Here is a 17,543-nt window from a genome sequence, read left to right as displayed (position 1 = left end):
TATATATATATATATATATATGCTATAATTTGATTAGCTACTTTTTATTTTACTATAATAATTTCCACAATCTTCGTGCGCTGTGTGTCATTATTTTATGTATTTAATTCATCTCTAACACACACACACACATTCACTGAGCACGTAATACGAACACAAAAGCTTGGGCTGATTTTCTTTTAAAGTTTTCTCTTCTACAGATATCGCATACAAAATAGTGACCTCCCATTAACTGTAGAAATATTATTCTCAGGGTATTCCTTTGGGTGATCTACTAGAATAAAGGTTCTCAAGGTTTCTGTTTTTAATTTTTATGTGTTATGCTTTGTTTTTTTCATGATTTCAGTGTAAAATGGCCACTATGTGCTGTATCTAAGATATCTTAACTGCATAAATACCACACAAACAACACAAATATGGTTTCTAGATACGAACTATGTCAAAACCTAGCTACATTTGTTGCGGGATATTATCGAGCATATTTTTCGGATTGCTTGACTCGAGATTCTGCTAATGAATCCAAATGTATCTGAACAACAAAATATTTTCTTTATTTTAATTGAGAACAAAATGAATTTCGACATGACCACTTGCTTCTCAATATTTCCCACAGACTTTCATTTCTGGCAATCGTACAATCACAGTGAATATATTTCAGTATTAGTTTAACTTTTCATAAGCTTTAAGCGTCATTCAAATATTTCAATGCATCAAATTATATTGATTTCGTTCTTCTAATGCGGTTGTTTAGGTCACACATTTGTAAGGTTTGATTAACAGTAACTCGATAATGCCTGGATTAAGCGTAAAGCAAATAAAGTAGGCTATAATGCGAGAAGAAAGAAAGGCCATTTAAGCTTTGTTTCAATTATTTTCTCTCTCTCACTATTATATGGTGAAAAGTATGAAAATTGTGGATGCAAAGTGAACTTACAATGGAATACACAAGTATTGCTCAGCAAATTGTCCATGACTAATTTCATTATTTTTTCTCTTCCATCCTATGTGTTTTAAAAAAAATAATTTGTACGTCTACTTGTGCAGAGCTTGTCAGAAGCTTGTTTGGTGATTTGTTTCGATTCTTGAAACTTTCATTTTTTTAAAACGAAGAGAATATACATGGTGATGTACAATTTGCTTGGTAATACTTATGCATTTTACTCTACAAATAAGCAGATAGTGTACAATTGCAGTGTTCTTTTATTATACAACAAATGCACATAATTTACATACATTACAAGATACAACAACTCTTTATTAAACACTGGTTTCAATTATATTTAAACAATGCGACTTATAAAATCGCTAAATGACAATATTACAAAGATATCTTTCATTTCCATTAGCTGATCTATGGCCATAAGTTATGATTTAACCTTGGTGTTATTATTTTCATTTGTTTCATCAGAGATCAGCAGTTGTTGGCTTGGCACTGGTGGATGTCGATTCTTCAGATTCTTTGCTCGTCTTTTCGGTGACTTCTTTTACTTGTCTCCTGGAAAAGATTAAGAGATAGTATCAATATTTTGGCTTGGATTGTGAACAAACAAATTTCATTAAAGCTTAGTGTAGTCCGTACGAGGAATCAAACATATGAAGGAAAAGGAAATATGGTGTCCAGATTATAAGATTATAGATTTGTAAACAAAGCTTTGGTATAAAGTCTAGTTGTTAGAAAGCGAGTCCTTAGAATTCCCTACGATTCTTTAGTTTCCAAAATTGATTAATCCTTGTGTATGAAGTAAATGATAGTAAATATTCAGGAACATAGGCAGTAACTTCTTGAGGTGTATAGTTTCCAAAGGATGCAAGGAAAATATTATCCATGGATTTACATTATTTCATGTAATAAATAAGTTAACTTACTTTTCCCGAGACTCGGTGCTAGTTTTGAATGTTTTGTCGTCTTCTGATGTCTTATCCTCATCCGTTTTGTCCTCATCACTTTCTCTCCTGTCAAGACAAACAGAGGATAATCAGGAAAGATAACATACAAGTCCCAGAACGAGACGTTTCCGACCAGAAACTCGATTGAATTCTTTAAATCCATTACTCAGTATTTTCAGTGAAATCAACCAATTCAAGAATTCACGTATTAATACAAAAAAAATATCAGTACAAGGATAATTGATACTGCTAAAAAAAAATGTCAAATTCGATTTCAAAAGCAGTTCACGAGTATACAAGTTCTAATATCTTGCTTCAAAATCACAGAGAAGGATCTATTAACATCGTTACGCCAGGTAACTTATTATGTACCTTGCACGGCTATCATGCTTTGCAGGTGCTGGTTTGTCTCTTTCTTCAGAAGTTTTGTCTTCATCTGAAACAAACCTTATTCTTATACACAACTTATTTGGAATTCTAAATTTCACCAGTAATCTCCCCTTTATAGACCTCAATTAAGAAATAAAAGTTCTCGTGGGGGGTGAGTATAATGACAACACCAGAGGTAAAAGTAGGGCTAGGTTAACTGAAGGGGTTTGCATCCACAGCGAATAAAAAATCACTTGAAGAATTTTCAAGACTCTCAACTAAAAAGTCAGTTTAAGAATTTACGAAACAAACTTTTAACTTTCATTATGTAAAATCCATATCAGATACTGTGTGATTGATTACCAGGGATGGATCTATATGTAAATACATATTTATGTATGAAGGTGAAATCAGTTATATTTTGTATTATCCTTGCACATCATGGCATGTAGACTCGAAAAACTCAGTTCTTATTTTCCAAATTTTTAGGTTTTGGCTCATATTTTATATTATAAGTTATTTTTACAAATTCTTTCCATATTTCAGAACATTTCTCAACATATACTCCATATTTGAAAGAGTTCGGTGGATTTCTTGCGAATAACTGACAAATTTGAATACGCTTCCGATATTGAACGTAGTTTTAGTCGATATAAATCCATTTTTAAGAGACAACAGAAAGAATTTAACGTTCAAACACTTACAAGGAAATTTTGATATTCACTGTTTTGGAAACAGAAAATGAAAACACATTTTGTGTTGTTTTATAATTAATGTCAATGTAGGTGTACTGTAGCTCGTGCAGTGTATTATATGATTAAAAATGTACATTTTTACAATTTTAAATACATATTTAACTCCATATTTTGGTGAAAATAACTAAATATGTATTTACATATTTAGCACATTTTTACTACATATAAATCTATTCTCTGATGATTACACTGCTAAAGAATACAACTACGTTCATAGCTATTTAAGAATGGAAAAAGAACCACTCAAAAGTTCCATAAAGCTATTGCGAAGGATAAACCAACTCACCTTACTCGACTATCCTGATGTGCAGGTGCTGGTTTCTTATCTTCTTCGGAGGTTTTATCCTCATCGGTTTTATCCTCATCTGCTGCTCTCCTGGAAATACAAGTATTAAGAAACAATGTAGAAAAGTAAATTAGAGGAAAAACCTTATTCTTATCCACAACGTATTTGTTATTCCGAATTTCACTATTAAATAACCACACACTTATCGACACCAATTAAGAAATAAACAGGATAGGTACTATAGATCTTGCTCAAGATAGGGAAACATGGAAGGCCTGTGTTGCTGCAGCCATGAACCTTCGGGTTTAAGAAGGCTAGAGAGTTAGAGAGAGGTACTATTGTAACTCGAGTGGTGTTCGCTACAATGAGAACTGTTTTCGGGGAGTAATTTGAAAGTAAGCACTACTCTAAATAGCCGGTCTCCTTGGCGAAGTGGTTAGCACAGAGCGCTACAACGGATTCGAATCCCAGCCTGGGCATGTGTGTTCCTTGGTTGTCCCTCCATCAATGTCATCATATTATTACTCATTAGCCAAAAGTGACAGAAATGCTAAGTAAAATAAGCCAAATCAATCAATCAATATCGTATCTACTTAAAAATTTTCCCCGACAATAAAAAGTTCTTATTGGGGGTTTAATGTCAACACCAGAGGAAAAACTTAGGGTAGGCTCATTGAAGCGGTCTGCATCACCACCAAATCGAAATCAACTGAAGAATTTTCAACACTCTGAACTGAAAAATCAGTCTAAGAATTTACGAGTTGAGGTTTTAACTTCTACTGTGTAAAAATCCACAGTGAATTATACTATTAAGAATAAAACTGAGTTCGAAGCTGTTTAAAAAAATAAAAACTCTCACTCTCGCCTCATCTGTAAGTTATTCCTCAAAATGATCTGCTGATATGACTACAAAGGATAAACGGTAGTACTCACCTCACACGACTATCATGATGTGCAGATGATGGTTTGTCCTCTTCTGAGGTTTTGTCCTCATCGGTTTCATCCTTATCTGTTCCCCTCCTGAAAGTTACAAATAATAAAGAGTTCGATAAGGAAAATAAAATTAAACAAGTATACATTCATTTTATCAGTAACTTAGAAGTTATTCTAAAATTTACTAATCTTTACCAATCATGGGATATTAATAACATGTCCACACTTCTAAAAGAATAAACCACATATCAAATATTATTCAGCCATTATTCTGAAACCACAAAAACCTGTTTGAGAGCCTATCTTTTCATAGCAGAGTCAAATTTCTCCGACTTTAAGAAGGTGTTGTTTAGACTTCTCTGCATAAGCGTAACTTGGCGGGGTCAAGGTGCTTTTGTTAACCTCCTGGGACTTGAGGAGCAAAGTAATAAATAGTAATTTTTATGATTTCTCAAATTATTTAGCAAAATAGTCCTGGATCATATTTTTACAGGATAGCAAACTTTTTGATTCTGGCCCCACCCCCACCTTTCCCTCCCCAAAGTTAGGTCCCAAGTTATGCCCATGCTTTACTGACAACGCCAGAATGAGAAGTGGTGAGGGGGTGATTCAAAAATTTGTTACATAATTTTCAAGACTGTTAATCAATTGTTTCAGTTAAGTTCTCAATTAAAAACCAGTCAGTTTAAGAATTTACGACTCGATCTTTTAATTGTTAGTATGAGAAATCCAAGTGACTTGATAATCAGTTCAATGGTAGATACACTACGATTATACTACTAAAATAAACCCAAGCTTAAAGCTGTTAACAGTGTGGAAAAAAACACTGGGTTCCTGAGTTTTCAAAGTGATGTTGCCACGAGTATACAAGATAAACGCTTACGGACACTACTCACCTTACACGTCTATCATGGTGCGTTGGTGCTGGTTTGTCCTTTTCTTCGGATGTTTTGTCCTCCTCTGTTTCTCTCCTGCAAGTAGAATGATTAAAAATGATTCATTAACTGTTACTATACAATAATCTTATAATGTGATTGCTACCCAATTCAACTATCAGAACTCTCATTGCTCTTTCTGGAGACAATAGTGGGACCTTCTATAGAAATGACCTTCTCATACTTAGGGAATCTAGTGGAATCGTTATAAAGGAAGCAATCAATGGATGATCTCTTACAATGTCCATATTTTCTGATTTATTTTGATCCGCACTAGCAATGAGAAATATTAGAGAATAAAATAAGAGGGTTTTATTTACTATTGAATGTTCAACGATTGTAGTTGTCACTACTGTCTGCAGAAACATGAAAGGTATGTTGGTACTCTCACCTTGCACGTTTAGTCGCAGATTCTTTCTTTTCCTCAGAGGTTTTGTCTTCGTCAGTTTCGTCATCATCTTCTGCTCTCCTAGAAGAAGAAACATTACAATCTTACTATTATATTCTTCTAAAAAGAGAAAGCAAATATGAACAAAGCTTCAAAAGTATCCTTGCCTTCAATATTTGGGCGGCTCGGGAATAAAACTTGCTATCTAATAATCATAATCTCCATTCAAAATTGAGTTAACATTGGATGCAGTTGCTGTAGTGAATGAAGTTTCTAGCCAGAAACACACGGGAACATCTGGGTAACCCATAAGCCACAATGTAATGGATGAATTTTCACCCTCGTTTATCTCAGTTTCATACTTTTGTGGGTTATCAAGTTTTGCTCCCGAGCCGCTCATTTAATAAACGTAATTTCAATTTCTGTAGCGAGATTAAAGACAATAGTTCTTGAAACTTAAGTCAATCCAAGGTATGTTCTGATTGGTAACCAGAGAGAACTTTAATTCCATAAAACATAGCCGTTTTCATATTCTTATTCTAAAGGATTAGAACTCTACAACATTAGTCAATATATATCTAAAATAAGCTCCACAAATATGGACGAGAGAATTCACGATCTTGCCACGGTTTTCCTTGATGCTTATTTCTTCGTGTGTCTTATCTATTCAACCTTGAACTTAAAAATGTAAGAATTCGACGTGAGAAGTACATCTAAAATACGTTATAATTTCTCATGCTCTGGAGAGCTGGTTTTGGAAATATATATTATTATCAGTAGCTAATCACATACTATATTTTCCATTGATGAAGTACTTAAGGCACCAGAATAATTTATATCAACTAACTATGAACGTTTTAAAGAGGTGTAAGGAATAATTTAGAGCTAAAGGAAAATAAATAAGGCCCTGATGAAAAATGGGTGTTGAAGATGTGCGAATAAATCTGTCAGGAATAGACTTGATCGGTCAGATTGTGATTATGCAGGCAATGATCAAATTCTGAAGTTACTTCGCCAACGCGCAAGTAGCACATTGTGATACATAACCGAAGTTTGGTGAATGGCCACCACCATACTCACGACAGTTCCACTTCTCTACTGACATACGAAAACAGCTGTGGCAGAATCACTGCCATTGTTTTTGCTGAGAGCGATCTAGCATTATTTTGTCTGTACCATGATCGTCAGAGAAAGGTGTACGAATTACATATTCAGAACACAAGAGGAGGGTACAAGACATTCTAACAAACTTGTCTGTATCAACAGAGCATGATTTTAAAACACAGAGTCTGTGATTTTTTTTTGTTCTCTTTCTCAAGTCGCTTGATTTTATGCACTCTTATGAACCAAATCACATTATCATTTGTTCCTTATTTTGCAACTCACCTCACTCTGTCACCAGGTTTAGCAGTGGGGACTGTTTTTCCTTGTTCTTCAGAGGTTTTATCTTCTTCAGTCTCTTCTTCAACAGCTGCTCTCCTAAAAATACAACAAATGGAAGACTTACAACTTACAACTTACATTACATCATACCTTCATTCTCCTTACCAAAGTTATTGAATTCGCTGTCATAAAACCTAAATCTGTGACATAGCTGGGGTGAAATGTGTACATTATGTAATAATATGACACTTATAAGTTACTTTTTGTGTATGTTTCTCGGAGCCTATTTCGTGTTTTACAATATTATGTTAGTGTGTCAAGGGAAGTATTGAGAACGTACTTCTAGAGTCAATTATGTGTTTAGTTCAATATATCAGATGTACACTAGCGGACACTTCTGGGATATAATGAACCCATTGAAAGTCAATGAGGTTGCTACAACGCAGAAGTATCCGTGATGGTACATTCAGAACGAAACATATACATATAAATTCGATGTACGGTTTTTGTTAGAACATTTGGTGGTAAGTATTAATTCGTAAGTACATCGGATTTAAGGCTTTGATTGCATAAATAGTTCAATATTTGATGCTCGATAGATATTTTTACAACTTAAGTTGGCAAATTTGAACAACTCACCTCACTCTGTCACCAGGTTTAGCAGTGGGGACTGTTTTTCCTTGTTCTTCAGAGGTTTTATCTTCTTCAGTCTCTTCTTCAACAGCTGCTCTCCTAAAAATACAACAAATGGAAGACTTCGTATAAAGTGGGTACCTAGAGAAAACTCTGAGGGGTAAAGGCGGCCAGGGGCGTGGTGCTGATCACATCACCCCCGCCCTAACTGCACACTCCCTATACGCCTTCATGACGTGATGCAAAGCACAGGGGAGCACTTTACTTTACTTTTGATTGTAAAACTTAGATCAAATTAAGATATACATAGGACTTAATTCAGAATTCGGAAGGAATTCTCCATAAAGATGAAGGGTTTGAATTTGGTGACGAACATTACAACGCTAATGATGGTAATGGAGAATACCTACAAAAGCCACTGGATGCACAATAACCGGCAATAGAAATGGGCCACCTAGATCCTGCAATGCTCACTGTCCTGAATGACGTTATGTGTGTTGCCTAAATTTACGGCGGTGATGAAACTTGTCATTGAAAGCTTGTTATTAAAATCCACGTTTCGCCTCAGAGTTAGGCAACACGCCCAACATCTTGCAGGGAAGCGAATATTTCAAGCTATAGTTGTCCCATTACTAATGCTGCTGACTGTACACTCGCACACAAGAATTTGAAAGTAAATTGCCTGTCACCATGTAGCTTGTATGCCACATGCTAAATACATATGGCAATCAGTCTCAACTTACAACAGAACACGGTTTAGCTTTGATCTTGACTATGTCACCTCTCAATTATACATGGAAATGTTTAAAAATAATATAATATACACCGTTATTTGCATTATCCTCTATAATTTCACTACTTCTGGAGGCAAATTATCGCTGGAACACCACAGAAGCAGTTAATCTGCATTATACATCAGCGGCAGTTAGTCCAAAAATATCTGTCACTTGTCTTGCTGATTTCAATTAACCGAGGACACATTAAATGTTTGTGAATTAGTGAAATGAGATGAAATAATCAAGAGAAGGTTGGTCTACTCACCTCCTTCTTACAAAATCCTGATCTCCTTCGCTGTCATCATCATCATCACCTTCATCACTGCTGTCATCATCATCACGCCTGAAAGTTTAAAAAAGATGAGAAAATTTACCAACAAGTAAGTTACCTGCTAGATTCACAGTCACCTCCACGTTAATTGTCTTTATACAATTGTGAAATTATGTTGGGTGTGATGAACTAAGGAAGATTACAAGCTTGGAAGAAAATAAGTTCATTCTCTTATCCAATCCTTTTTGAGTGAATGGCGTTGGCTCTTGAGAGCTTGAAATTTTTTCCAGAGCTTATCTAGTGAATAATAAGAGAAAACTACAACATTCGTCACCAGAACACTAGAAGATGTATTTCCTGTGGAATTCAATCACGCTACGTCAGACTTACATTTCGAACTATATTTCGGGAGGGGTCACCTGTAATAATACTGATAATAATAAATTTGTACTTAATCGGGAAATAAGATGAATATGTCCTATAACAAAATACAGGCCAATTAATAATAATAATAATAAACGGAGATTCAACTTATGACTGTCATTCCATTCCTCGCAAGTCCTTCCTTTATCAGTGTATTTCTTTTAATTGTGATCTTCAAACACTGTAACTGAATTAGTGATACTTTTGTTTGCCTCTTCAAAAACCCTATTGGTTGTCTAATATAATTCCATTCCGATTTCTCTTTTTAGATACCGCACCCCACATCATAGACACAGTCCTTGATACGTTCAGCAACAATTAGAACAATATAATACCTGACTGAGAAGTCATCTTCCATTAATTTAGCTCATCATTGAATCTCTCATCTGCATAGACACTGCTTATTAATCGATTTACTGAAGTATATTTTATGAAGCTAATGTAAGGAACCTATATCAACGTACACAAAAATAATCATTACCTTTCTCTGGAGAGTTTTTCAGTTGTAGAGGTTCCTTCACTGGGTTTTGTTTCTGCTGTCTTCGCTGCATCTGTTGAAGATCTTTAAAAAAACATAAACAAAAATAATAAGGGCACAAAAGAGAAAGAGTTTTTTTTTGTATGCTTTAACTTACACAAACTAATAAGTCAAAATGTTGTTTTTCATCTCATTTTTCTAAGCATGGAAATAGTTTTCAAATTTTGTCTGTTTTGTATGCATTAATATTACATTTAATTATTTGTTAATAATGTCGTCTCAGGCATATATGGATCTGTTGTAAATTAATATAATTTAAATACAAAATAAAGTTTTTGATACAGTTTCAATAAAGTACATATGAGTTTGTTTTTTTACTCTTCTTTAAGCACAGAATTGTTGAGTGGGACAAATCTGCAGTTTAAATGGGATTCGAATCACTATGTGCCTCAAGCGGGTAGTGAACCCAGGACTCCTTAATTACAAGGCGACGACGTTACTACCACGTCATCGGATAGGTTCTAAAGTGCATGAAATTAATTTTTTTAGCCCCATTTAGGTATTTCAAACAGGAAAATAGGTTCTAAAGTACATGAAATTCAAATATCTTAGCCCCATTTAGGTATTTCAAACAGGTAAACCATTTTAGCTTTCAGTGACGTATATTTAGCTAATTCTCTTTGGGGGAATTAATTTTGATACGTAAACAGACAGTTGCTGATATCTCTGATGTACTACAAAACCCCAAAACGGGGCTCCATGTTACTCAGGAAACAGGATACATAAATCTTTGCTTCTTACATTGGGTTTTGCAGTCTTTTAAATCCAGGCAACTTTATATTTGCTCTTATTGCTTCAAAAGAAAGAACATATTTATACTACCTAGCCTTTTCTGTTAGTGAGAATCGTTAAACTCAAGATACAACCGATTGCATAAAAAATCATGAAAAATTATATACTTACGAAACAAGACTCTTTTTGATAATTCCTGATGAATCAGTTGTCGACGTCGATGTCGATTCTTCTAATGATCGTCTGAAAAGAGGAAGTTTTTTTTATTGATATTAATAGTTTTAAAAAGTAAAGTCATACAAATCAAGAATAATTTAGTTATAGATCTAATAGTTTTAGCCTAAACTTAAAGTATATAACTTACCTACTTGCTTTTTGCGTGCAATATTAATTTAATATTATCCATTGTCTACTTCTTTTATCTCTACTTAGTCTAACACTACTATTCGTGAGAGCTCCCCTCCTCTCGTCTTCAGATGAACAAACTTTTCTTTTCCGGTGGTGCAGATCGAAGAAGTAACGTAAAAACACTAGACATTCAATAATGTCCAATTTTAAAATACAATAGATACATACTAGGTTAAGTCAAAAAGTAAATGCACTTTCGCCGTAATTTTCCTCAGGATTGCCGCACTGCCTTCAGTGCCCGTGTGCTAAAAGGTGGTACTTTTGTGGTCGTGGCAGAGGTTTGATCTTAATCTCTCCATTTTTCTTTCTTTTGTTACGGAGTAAACATGGCCGGTCCACTGGCAGTGTGCACCAAGGAAGAACTGCAATGAGTGATCCGATTTCTCTGGTCTGAAGATGTGTCAGGGGTTGAAATTCATCACAGCCTTTCAGTACAATACAGGAACAGCGCTTTACTACGTAGAATTGTGTATAAGGTGATCGAGAGGTTTAAAAATGGCTGGACAAGCGTGAAACACGAAGTGGGAGTATGCCCATCAACCTCCACCACTGATGGAAAGATTCAACAAGCTTGAGAGATGGTTCTGATGAACCCATGGTCACCCATCATCCAAAGAGATTATTCTGACATCATCAGATGTACTGAAAGCCTACGATGAATTTCAGTCCCTGACACACATTCAGACCAGAGAAATCGGAACACTGATAGCTGTAATTCCTTGGTGCATACTGCCAGTGGAGCGGCCATGTTCAATCTGCAACAAAAGAAAGAAAAATGGAGCGATTAAGATCAAACCTCGGCCACATGACCACAAAAGTACAACCTTATAGCACACAAGCGCTGAAGGCAGTGTGGCCAACCTGAGAAAAGTTGTGGCAAAAGTGCATATCATTTTTGACTTACCCTAGTACAATTTTTATTGCAATTTGCAATATGTTTGTTATTTTGTCGTTCTACGACAAATGTAGCTGTGTTTATAGAGAATACATATTTAAATGAACTTATATTAAGAAAACAGTTAATCAAATATGTCTTCTTGTGCAAGAATGTAATGTGAAATGGCGAACTAGAAGCCCTGCAAAATGCTGGTTATAATGTGAACTTCCTGCATTAATGTGCATTTTAGATAATAAGCTGGAGTATACTGATGACGTTTGAAAACAATAAATCATCTGCTTGCTTCATGAACATGTTAACATCTTATACTCTAATAGTAAAACCTTTGTTACAAATGTTGGTCAACTGAGGGGAAAGAAACTCCGTGGTAGATCTCCTTTAATTAGCTACTTTCTTTTAGGCAGGGTTGTTAAAGGTCCAGGAATTTTAAATAAATCCAATTCCGGTCCAGGAGAGAAAATCAGCAAGCGTAAATGTGTTCTGGACCGTAAAGAATCCTTTTTATCTGTAAAGTATTTCAATTCGGTCCAGGAACCTTTTTTCGGATCAATTTAAATACGGTCCAGGAACATTTTTTCAATGAAACAATTCGTAACTTGGACCGAATTTCAATTGTGCGAGAAGAAAGGTTCCGGTGATGTTGCGGAAACCTTATAGAACCCATTAGAATTTTTTCGTTCCTCGATTTTTAAAAACCTTGCTTTTTGATCAATCTCATCCAAGGGTCGAAGGGATGCTGGAATAAATGTGACAAGAACATGAGGATGATGCGTTCATGGTCTTAATCGAAGCAACATCAGCATGCGAGACTTACTTTACTTTGGTAGTTGTAGGGCCTACTTCAGGACGTTCCTCTTTCTGTGCTGCTTCTTCAGGTAACGGAGCTGGACGAATGAAACTGAAAGTAAAAGAACACGAAATAAACCAAAGGAAAATTTATATATATTGCGCCACATGCAGTTAATTGAGATATGTTATTCAGAGTTTTTGGAAATAAAATCTTAAGAAATATTTTGTCCCAAAAGATATAAAACAACAGATGAGTATAAAACGTTTCATAATACTGAACTCCTTAAACAATATTCATCCCCTAATATTATTAGAATCATTAAATCAGGAAGCATTTGATGCGTAGGTGATGTAGCACACATGGGAAAGAATAGAAGTGTTTATAGGGTTATTTAGTGTTGGGAAACCTGGTAATAGAAATGTGGGGAGGCTAAGGCGAAGATGGGATGAAAATTTTAAGATGGGACTGAAGAAAATTGGTCAAGAGTAGATTAATCTTGTCAAGGGAAGGCACAGGTAGAAGCAATAAAGATGACAAAAAAGTTAGAGTTAGAATGTTATCTTTTGCAACGTTCATCGTAGATTCGATAGTAACCCAGATAGCACAATAAGCTTGCTACAAGCTTGAAACAAATTTGCTGCAAGCATATAAGCTTGCATCATGCTTATATCAAGTTTGCCGTATCCAAGCTGCAAGCAAGCAACCTCAAGCTTGCCACAGGCTTTCATGCTATCTGGGAAGATATTCATTTACCATGTTTGTATGTCAGAAATAAGCTACTCACACAAAGTCTTACGGCTATATTAATTATATCGTTAGTGCCGAGTCGAAATTAAGAACCAAAGAGATCCACAGTGACTCTCCTGTGTGTTTCTTTACTTCTAAATAAATAGCAATAATCCACCTTTCCCCTCCTTGTATGAAAGTTGCTATACTTCACATGTGTTTATATGTGTACGTACAATACTAGAAGCTTCAATCAAAATCTCACCTTGGAGTTGTTTGAGGGTCATAATTCAGTTCACCTCTTAGTGGAAGGTACTTGTCTGGAATCTCACCAAGTCTGGAAAAGTTAAGAAATGCCCATGTTCTTCATGTCTCGCTAATACTTACTATGTACCATGCAAATACCTTTAAGCTAAGCACAATCAACGTTTATAGTAGACTGAACATAATTCAAGAAATAATTTGCCAAGTGTACAAATTCACTCACTCATGGCTATCCAGAGCAGAGTCAGACTTGTCTTCGATCTGGCCCACAGGTCCGCAGTTGACTAGTAGAAATGCTGCACATAGCAGGGTGATTACCTGCACAAACAAAGAGCAAAAGTTAGTATCTTTGACATTAATCTAACATGAGTTTACATATTACGAAATGGTTTTAAGGATGATGCAAGAAAACAATTGCTGAATGTTTTAGATTTACGGATTTTTTATATGGATATTTGCGAATATGAGCGTATATTTGATGTTATTGCCGTTATTTGAGCATTGTAGAACAACAATGGAGGTAAAAGTGTACCGATAGAATGCTAATGTTACTAGGGATGGAAACTAAACTGTCAACATGTCTGCATGCTGAGAGGTTGAACGTGAAGACTATCGATGCTGTGGCAAATAGAGTCACAACCAGCAGCGTTTCTTTCTTCCCTACCATCAAATCTTCCGCCGGTTGTATCGAAGCCTTTTTGTAACCTCAGTCTTCAATCAGTGCTCCAACACAGAGGGTGGTCCTCAGAATGTCGTTTTCCAAGGGGATATACGGTGGGCGAAATATTTTCAAGATTACTAGGATTTCCCTATTCTCTTCCTTTTCATATTCCTTTGTCTCTATTTTCTCTTCCTGTTTTCTTAACTCTTTCTATGGGTGTAAGGGTTGACCTTGGCTGAAGGCACTCAATTGTCAACCTCTGCATTTTTGCAGACATTCAAGGCTCTGGTGCCTGGACTCACAGTCTGGATACTCTCCTGTGGGACTTGTAACGTCTATATATGTTAGAGATTGTCCTTCCATCCATTTTTATCTTATCACTATTTCTCTCCATCGTCGAAATTAGCCAAAACTGAAAGATTAGCGACGTAAAATAAACTAAATCAATATTTCTATCACGGTCCTCCTTTCTTATTTGTGTCTCTGAATCTCTCTGTGTATGTGTTTCTTACTCTACTACATAACAAATCATTCTGAAAATGCCATATGTGAACTCAGACTATTCTACAGATACGGTTGACCAAAGATGAGAGAGAGCATATTTCAGTGGTTCGGATCGAGCTAAGTATAAAGCACACTCATATCAAACTTTCATATTTGACCATTTTAGAGCAAGCAATAACCCCAAGGACTTACTCTAAATTGCAGTTATTCACTCATTGTATGTGTTTTAAGATGCAGCAGTAGTAATGCTTCTTTCCTCAAGATACCCAAAGTGAATTATCACATGTGAAAGCTCCCTTGAAAGAGAATAATGACTATTTTGATTTTTCGATTCAATTTGTTTACATAATTTCCGTGGGGTTTGACGTTAACACCATAATCCACCAGTACAACCTGTGATCAAAATAGTCGCTGAAATAAAGCTTCTGGAGGTCACTGTTGAAGATACAAGTTAAAGTATGAAACTCATGAGCCAATCTTAGAGGCGTTTTCGTATAATCATGAAGTGTTGCAGAATTAAATTTTCCAGTACAAGTTGTTGACAGAGCATGGTAATGTATTGTGTCACGGACCATAAACTTCCTCTACAGCAGCTACAACAATGAAATGGAGAACAGAACTTCCAGAAGTACATCATTCATTAATCTTTGCAATAAAATAACGACATTACTTGAAATCCAGTAGAATTTGACTCGTTTGAAACATATTATTCAGATATGTTTCTTATTAAAAGCCTATCTCTAATCTGTAATGTTGCTTTCAATTCGTAGTATTTAAAGATATTATAAGCAATCTAGCGGTTTGGGTTCAAATTCTAAGCAGCGATAATATCGTCGGGGTGGGGATTTGGGTTGAGCACTTCAATTTGGACGATCCGCTCATTGGCGTCGCCAGAGACTTTTGTAGGGGTGGCTGGGTCAGGCCTTCGGTAAAACTTTAATAGTAGAAATAAAAACAACAAAAATTATTGATATAAAATTATAGCTATTATAAATTAATAAAAATAAACCAATTTTATTTTACTACTACTACTAATAATATCATTCGGGGAGACAAATCTACTCGATCCACCACATGACTTGATTATCCAGCGCAAATATTTTTCATTAACCCTTTTTTTTTACATTTCGTACACTTAGTACACTCAAATGCATAGTTACTATATTTTGTTATTAACTTTTACCCACTTTATCCAAGAAAAAAAAATAAAAGTGATGGGGGAGTTTTAGTCACAAAATTTACTTTCTGTGATCGCTAAGATAAAAATTTCACTTCTGGAATTTTGAAAATTCCTGCATTTTACACTCAATCTTTTTCATTCAGCGCACGTTTTACTTTAGTTATTCTGTTCGAATATTAACTTAACTTTATTTGTTATTAACAATATTAACTATAACTTTATGCTTTCTTGTAACTATATTTGAATGGTGCTTATTTCCAGGGGTGGTTCTACCCCCATTCCGACACGCATGGATCCGTTCAATGTAGTAGAGTTTCGGCTTTGAGTTTTTGGTTGTAAGTCTACTTTATGCACAGGAAGGCTAATCGGGACTGGACCTACAGTTTAAAATGGGATCAGAATCACTTGTGCCCTACCCGGAACCCCTTGATTCAAGGCGACGACGCTAAACTTATACAAAAATGAAATTACACAACTGTGAAATAATTTTTGTCTTAGTTCGTTTTGAATTCATTTCGTTCTCAGATAGACCAAACGACTTCCACTTTGTACTTACGCTTAAAGTTCCCATATCTGATCACTGTCGAATGAATAGACCACTAGAGCTGTTGGACACTGAATAGAACAACACCTAACCGGCAACACATATTTATACCAACAGTTGACAATCGGAAAACCGGCTCGAGTCGCATCTTCGGCGCCGTCATTTCGCAACCGAAAGAGAATTCTCAGAAGAAACCTTTCAAGGTTGCGTCGGGGAAGAGAGAAAGCAAGTGTTTGCTCGCAAATTGGTGCGAATTTTATGCGGAAGATTGAAAATAGACTCGCGCACTTTCAAATGTAAGCGGAAGTTGTTTGTTTTTCTTCCGCGGAACAAAACAAACTCGTAAGTGTGTAGGGTGTCAAGATCTTGAACCGCGTCTCGAGAAAAGCTCATAATTCTTCCATAAAGGTTCATTTTGGTCTTCAATGGAAACCTTCCCGATAACCTAGTGCTTTGAAGAATTCCAGTGGCGTGTCCAGAATTTTGAAAGAGGGTGGATTATGCCCTCCTTTTAGTAATCATTCCTATATTTGCCATGTTTCCCTGCATTTGACGTATATTCAAGGACGTATTTAGGGGGGGAAGTCCAGGGGGGTCTGGTCCCCCCTGAAAGACTTACCAACTACTAAAATAAAATAATGAAAAAGTACTTTTTAGCATTTGTTGTACTATAATCTTATTGCATATGAACTTGTAACACAGTATTAAAAAAGATTTATGCACAATACTAGTTATGAAAATATGTATAAAATATTAATCAGGAACATTATTTTTTTCATTATTCAATAAATATTCAATTCTTTATCTATTTGACATTAATTTCATTATTTTACACAATTTGGCGATCTTAAGTACACGCAAACTAGATAATAAATATATGCTGTTATACGAATTTATATTCTTACCATCTTCTTAAGTATTCATGCAATAATGAAAATGTAATATTAATAAATTTACATATTTTAACTAATATTTAATTATAATTTAATTGTTTAAATTTTATTATTATTTCTGAGACACTTGGTTCGAACGCCCCCGAAATAGAGAAAGTTGTGCAAGGTGAGTTTATAAGTCCTAGTAATCTCCCATTCGCTGGACATGGAACTACACAGTCTAGTAGATTTACTGGATAGAATAACTGTAGGACCATGTTGGATTTCAAGCGTATTATTATTATTTCAAGAAGGAGTAAAAAGGTGTATTTGTACAAAATATTATCTTATCGAAGTTTGATAGTACTTAATTTTTGAGAGATTTTG

The 17,543-nt window shown here is 35.2% G+C and overlaps 1 protein-coding gene across 2 annotated transcripts; it reads right to left on the bottom strand.

The window, feature by feature from the left end:
• Nucleotides 1-1,182: 1,182 nt before the first annotated feature.
• On the bottom strand, nucleotides 1,183-16,424 carry LOC146005333 (uncharacterized). 2 transcript variants are annotated; one of them, XM_083144502.1, is made up of 15 exons: nucleotides 16,297-16,424; nucleotides 13,619-13,713; nucleotides 13,397-13,468; nucleotides 12,430-12,513; nucleotides 10,481-10,552; nucleotides 9,521-9,601; nucleotides 8,611-8,688; nucleotides 7,576-7,668; nucleotides 6,940-7,032; nucleotides 5,557-5,634; nucleotides 5,127-5,201; nucleotides 4,231-4,317; nucleotides 3,298-3,387; nucleotides 1,867-1,953; nucleotides 1,183-1,495 (listed from the first exon to the last, which is right to left on the bottom strand). In XM_083144502.1, exons 1-15 carry the CDS (start codon nucleotides 16,309-16,311, stop codon nucleotides 1,405-1,407), a joined length of 1,191 nt encoding a protein of 396 aa, XP_083000628.1. In that variant the 5' UTR covers nucleotides 16,312-16,424; the 3' UTR covers nucleotides 1,183-1,404. The 2 variants fall into 2 exon arrangements, with proteins under 2 accessions (XP_083000628.1, XP_083000629.1); XM_083144503.1 differs by lacking the exon at nucleotides 13,397-13,468.
• Nucleotides 16,425-17,543: the final 1,119 nt, after the last annotated feature.

This window comes from Lepisma saccharinum, chromosome 23, assembly GCF_977018435.1.
Source record: "Lepisma saccharinum chromosome 23, izLepSacc3.1, whole genome shotgun sequence".
NCBI classification, from domain to species: Eukaryota; Metazoa; Arthropoda; class Insecta; order Zygentoma; family Lepismatidae; genus Lepisma; species Lepisma saccharinum.
The sequence above is the reverse complement of the archived record's forward strand: the minus strand, read 5'-3'. Positions and strand labels throughout refer to the sequence as shown.

Excerpts from the sequence above, each read along its gene's own strand:
- LOC146005333 (XM_083144502.1), bottom strand. Across the intron at positions 5,202-5,556 it reads TCTGCGACTAAACGTGCAAG|GAGAGAAACAGAGGAGGACA; the intron begins GTGAGAGTACCA and ends TTCTACTTGCAG. Across the intron at positions 3,388-4,230 it reads CATCATGATAGTCGTGTGAG|GAGAGCAGCAGATGAGGATA; the intron begins GTGAGTACTACC and ends TTGTATTTCCAG.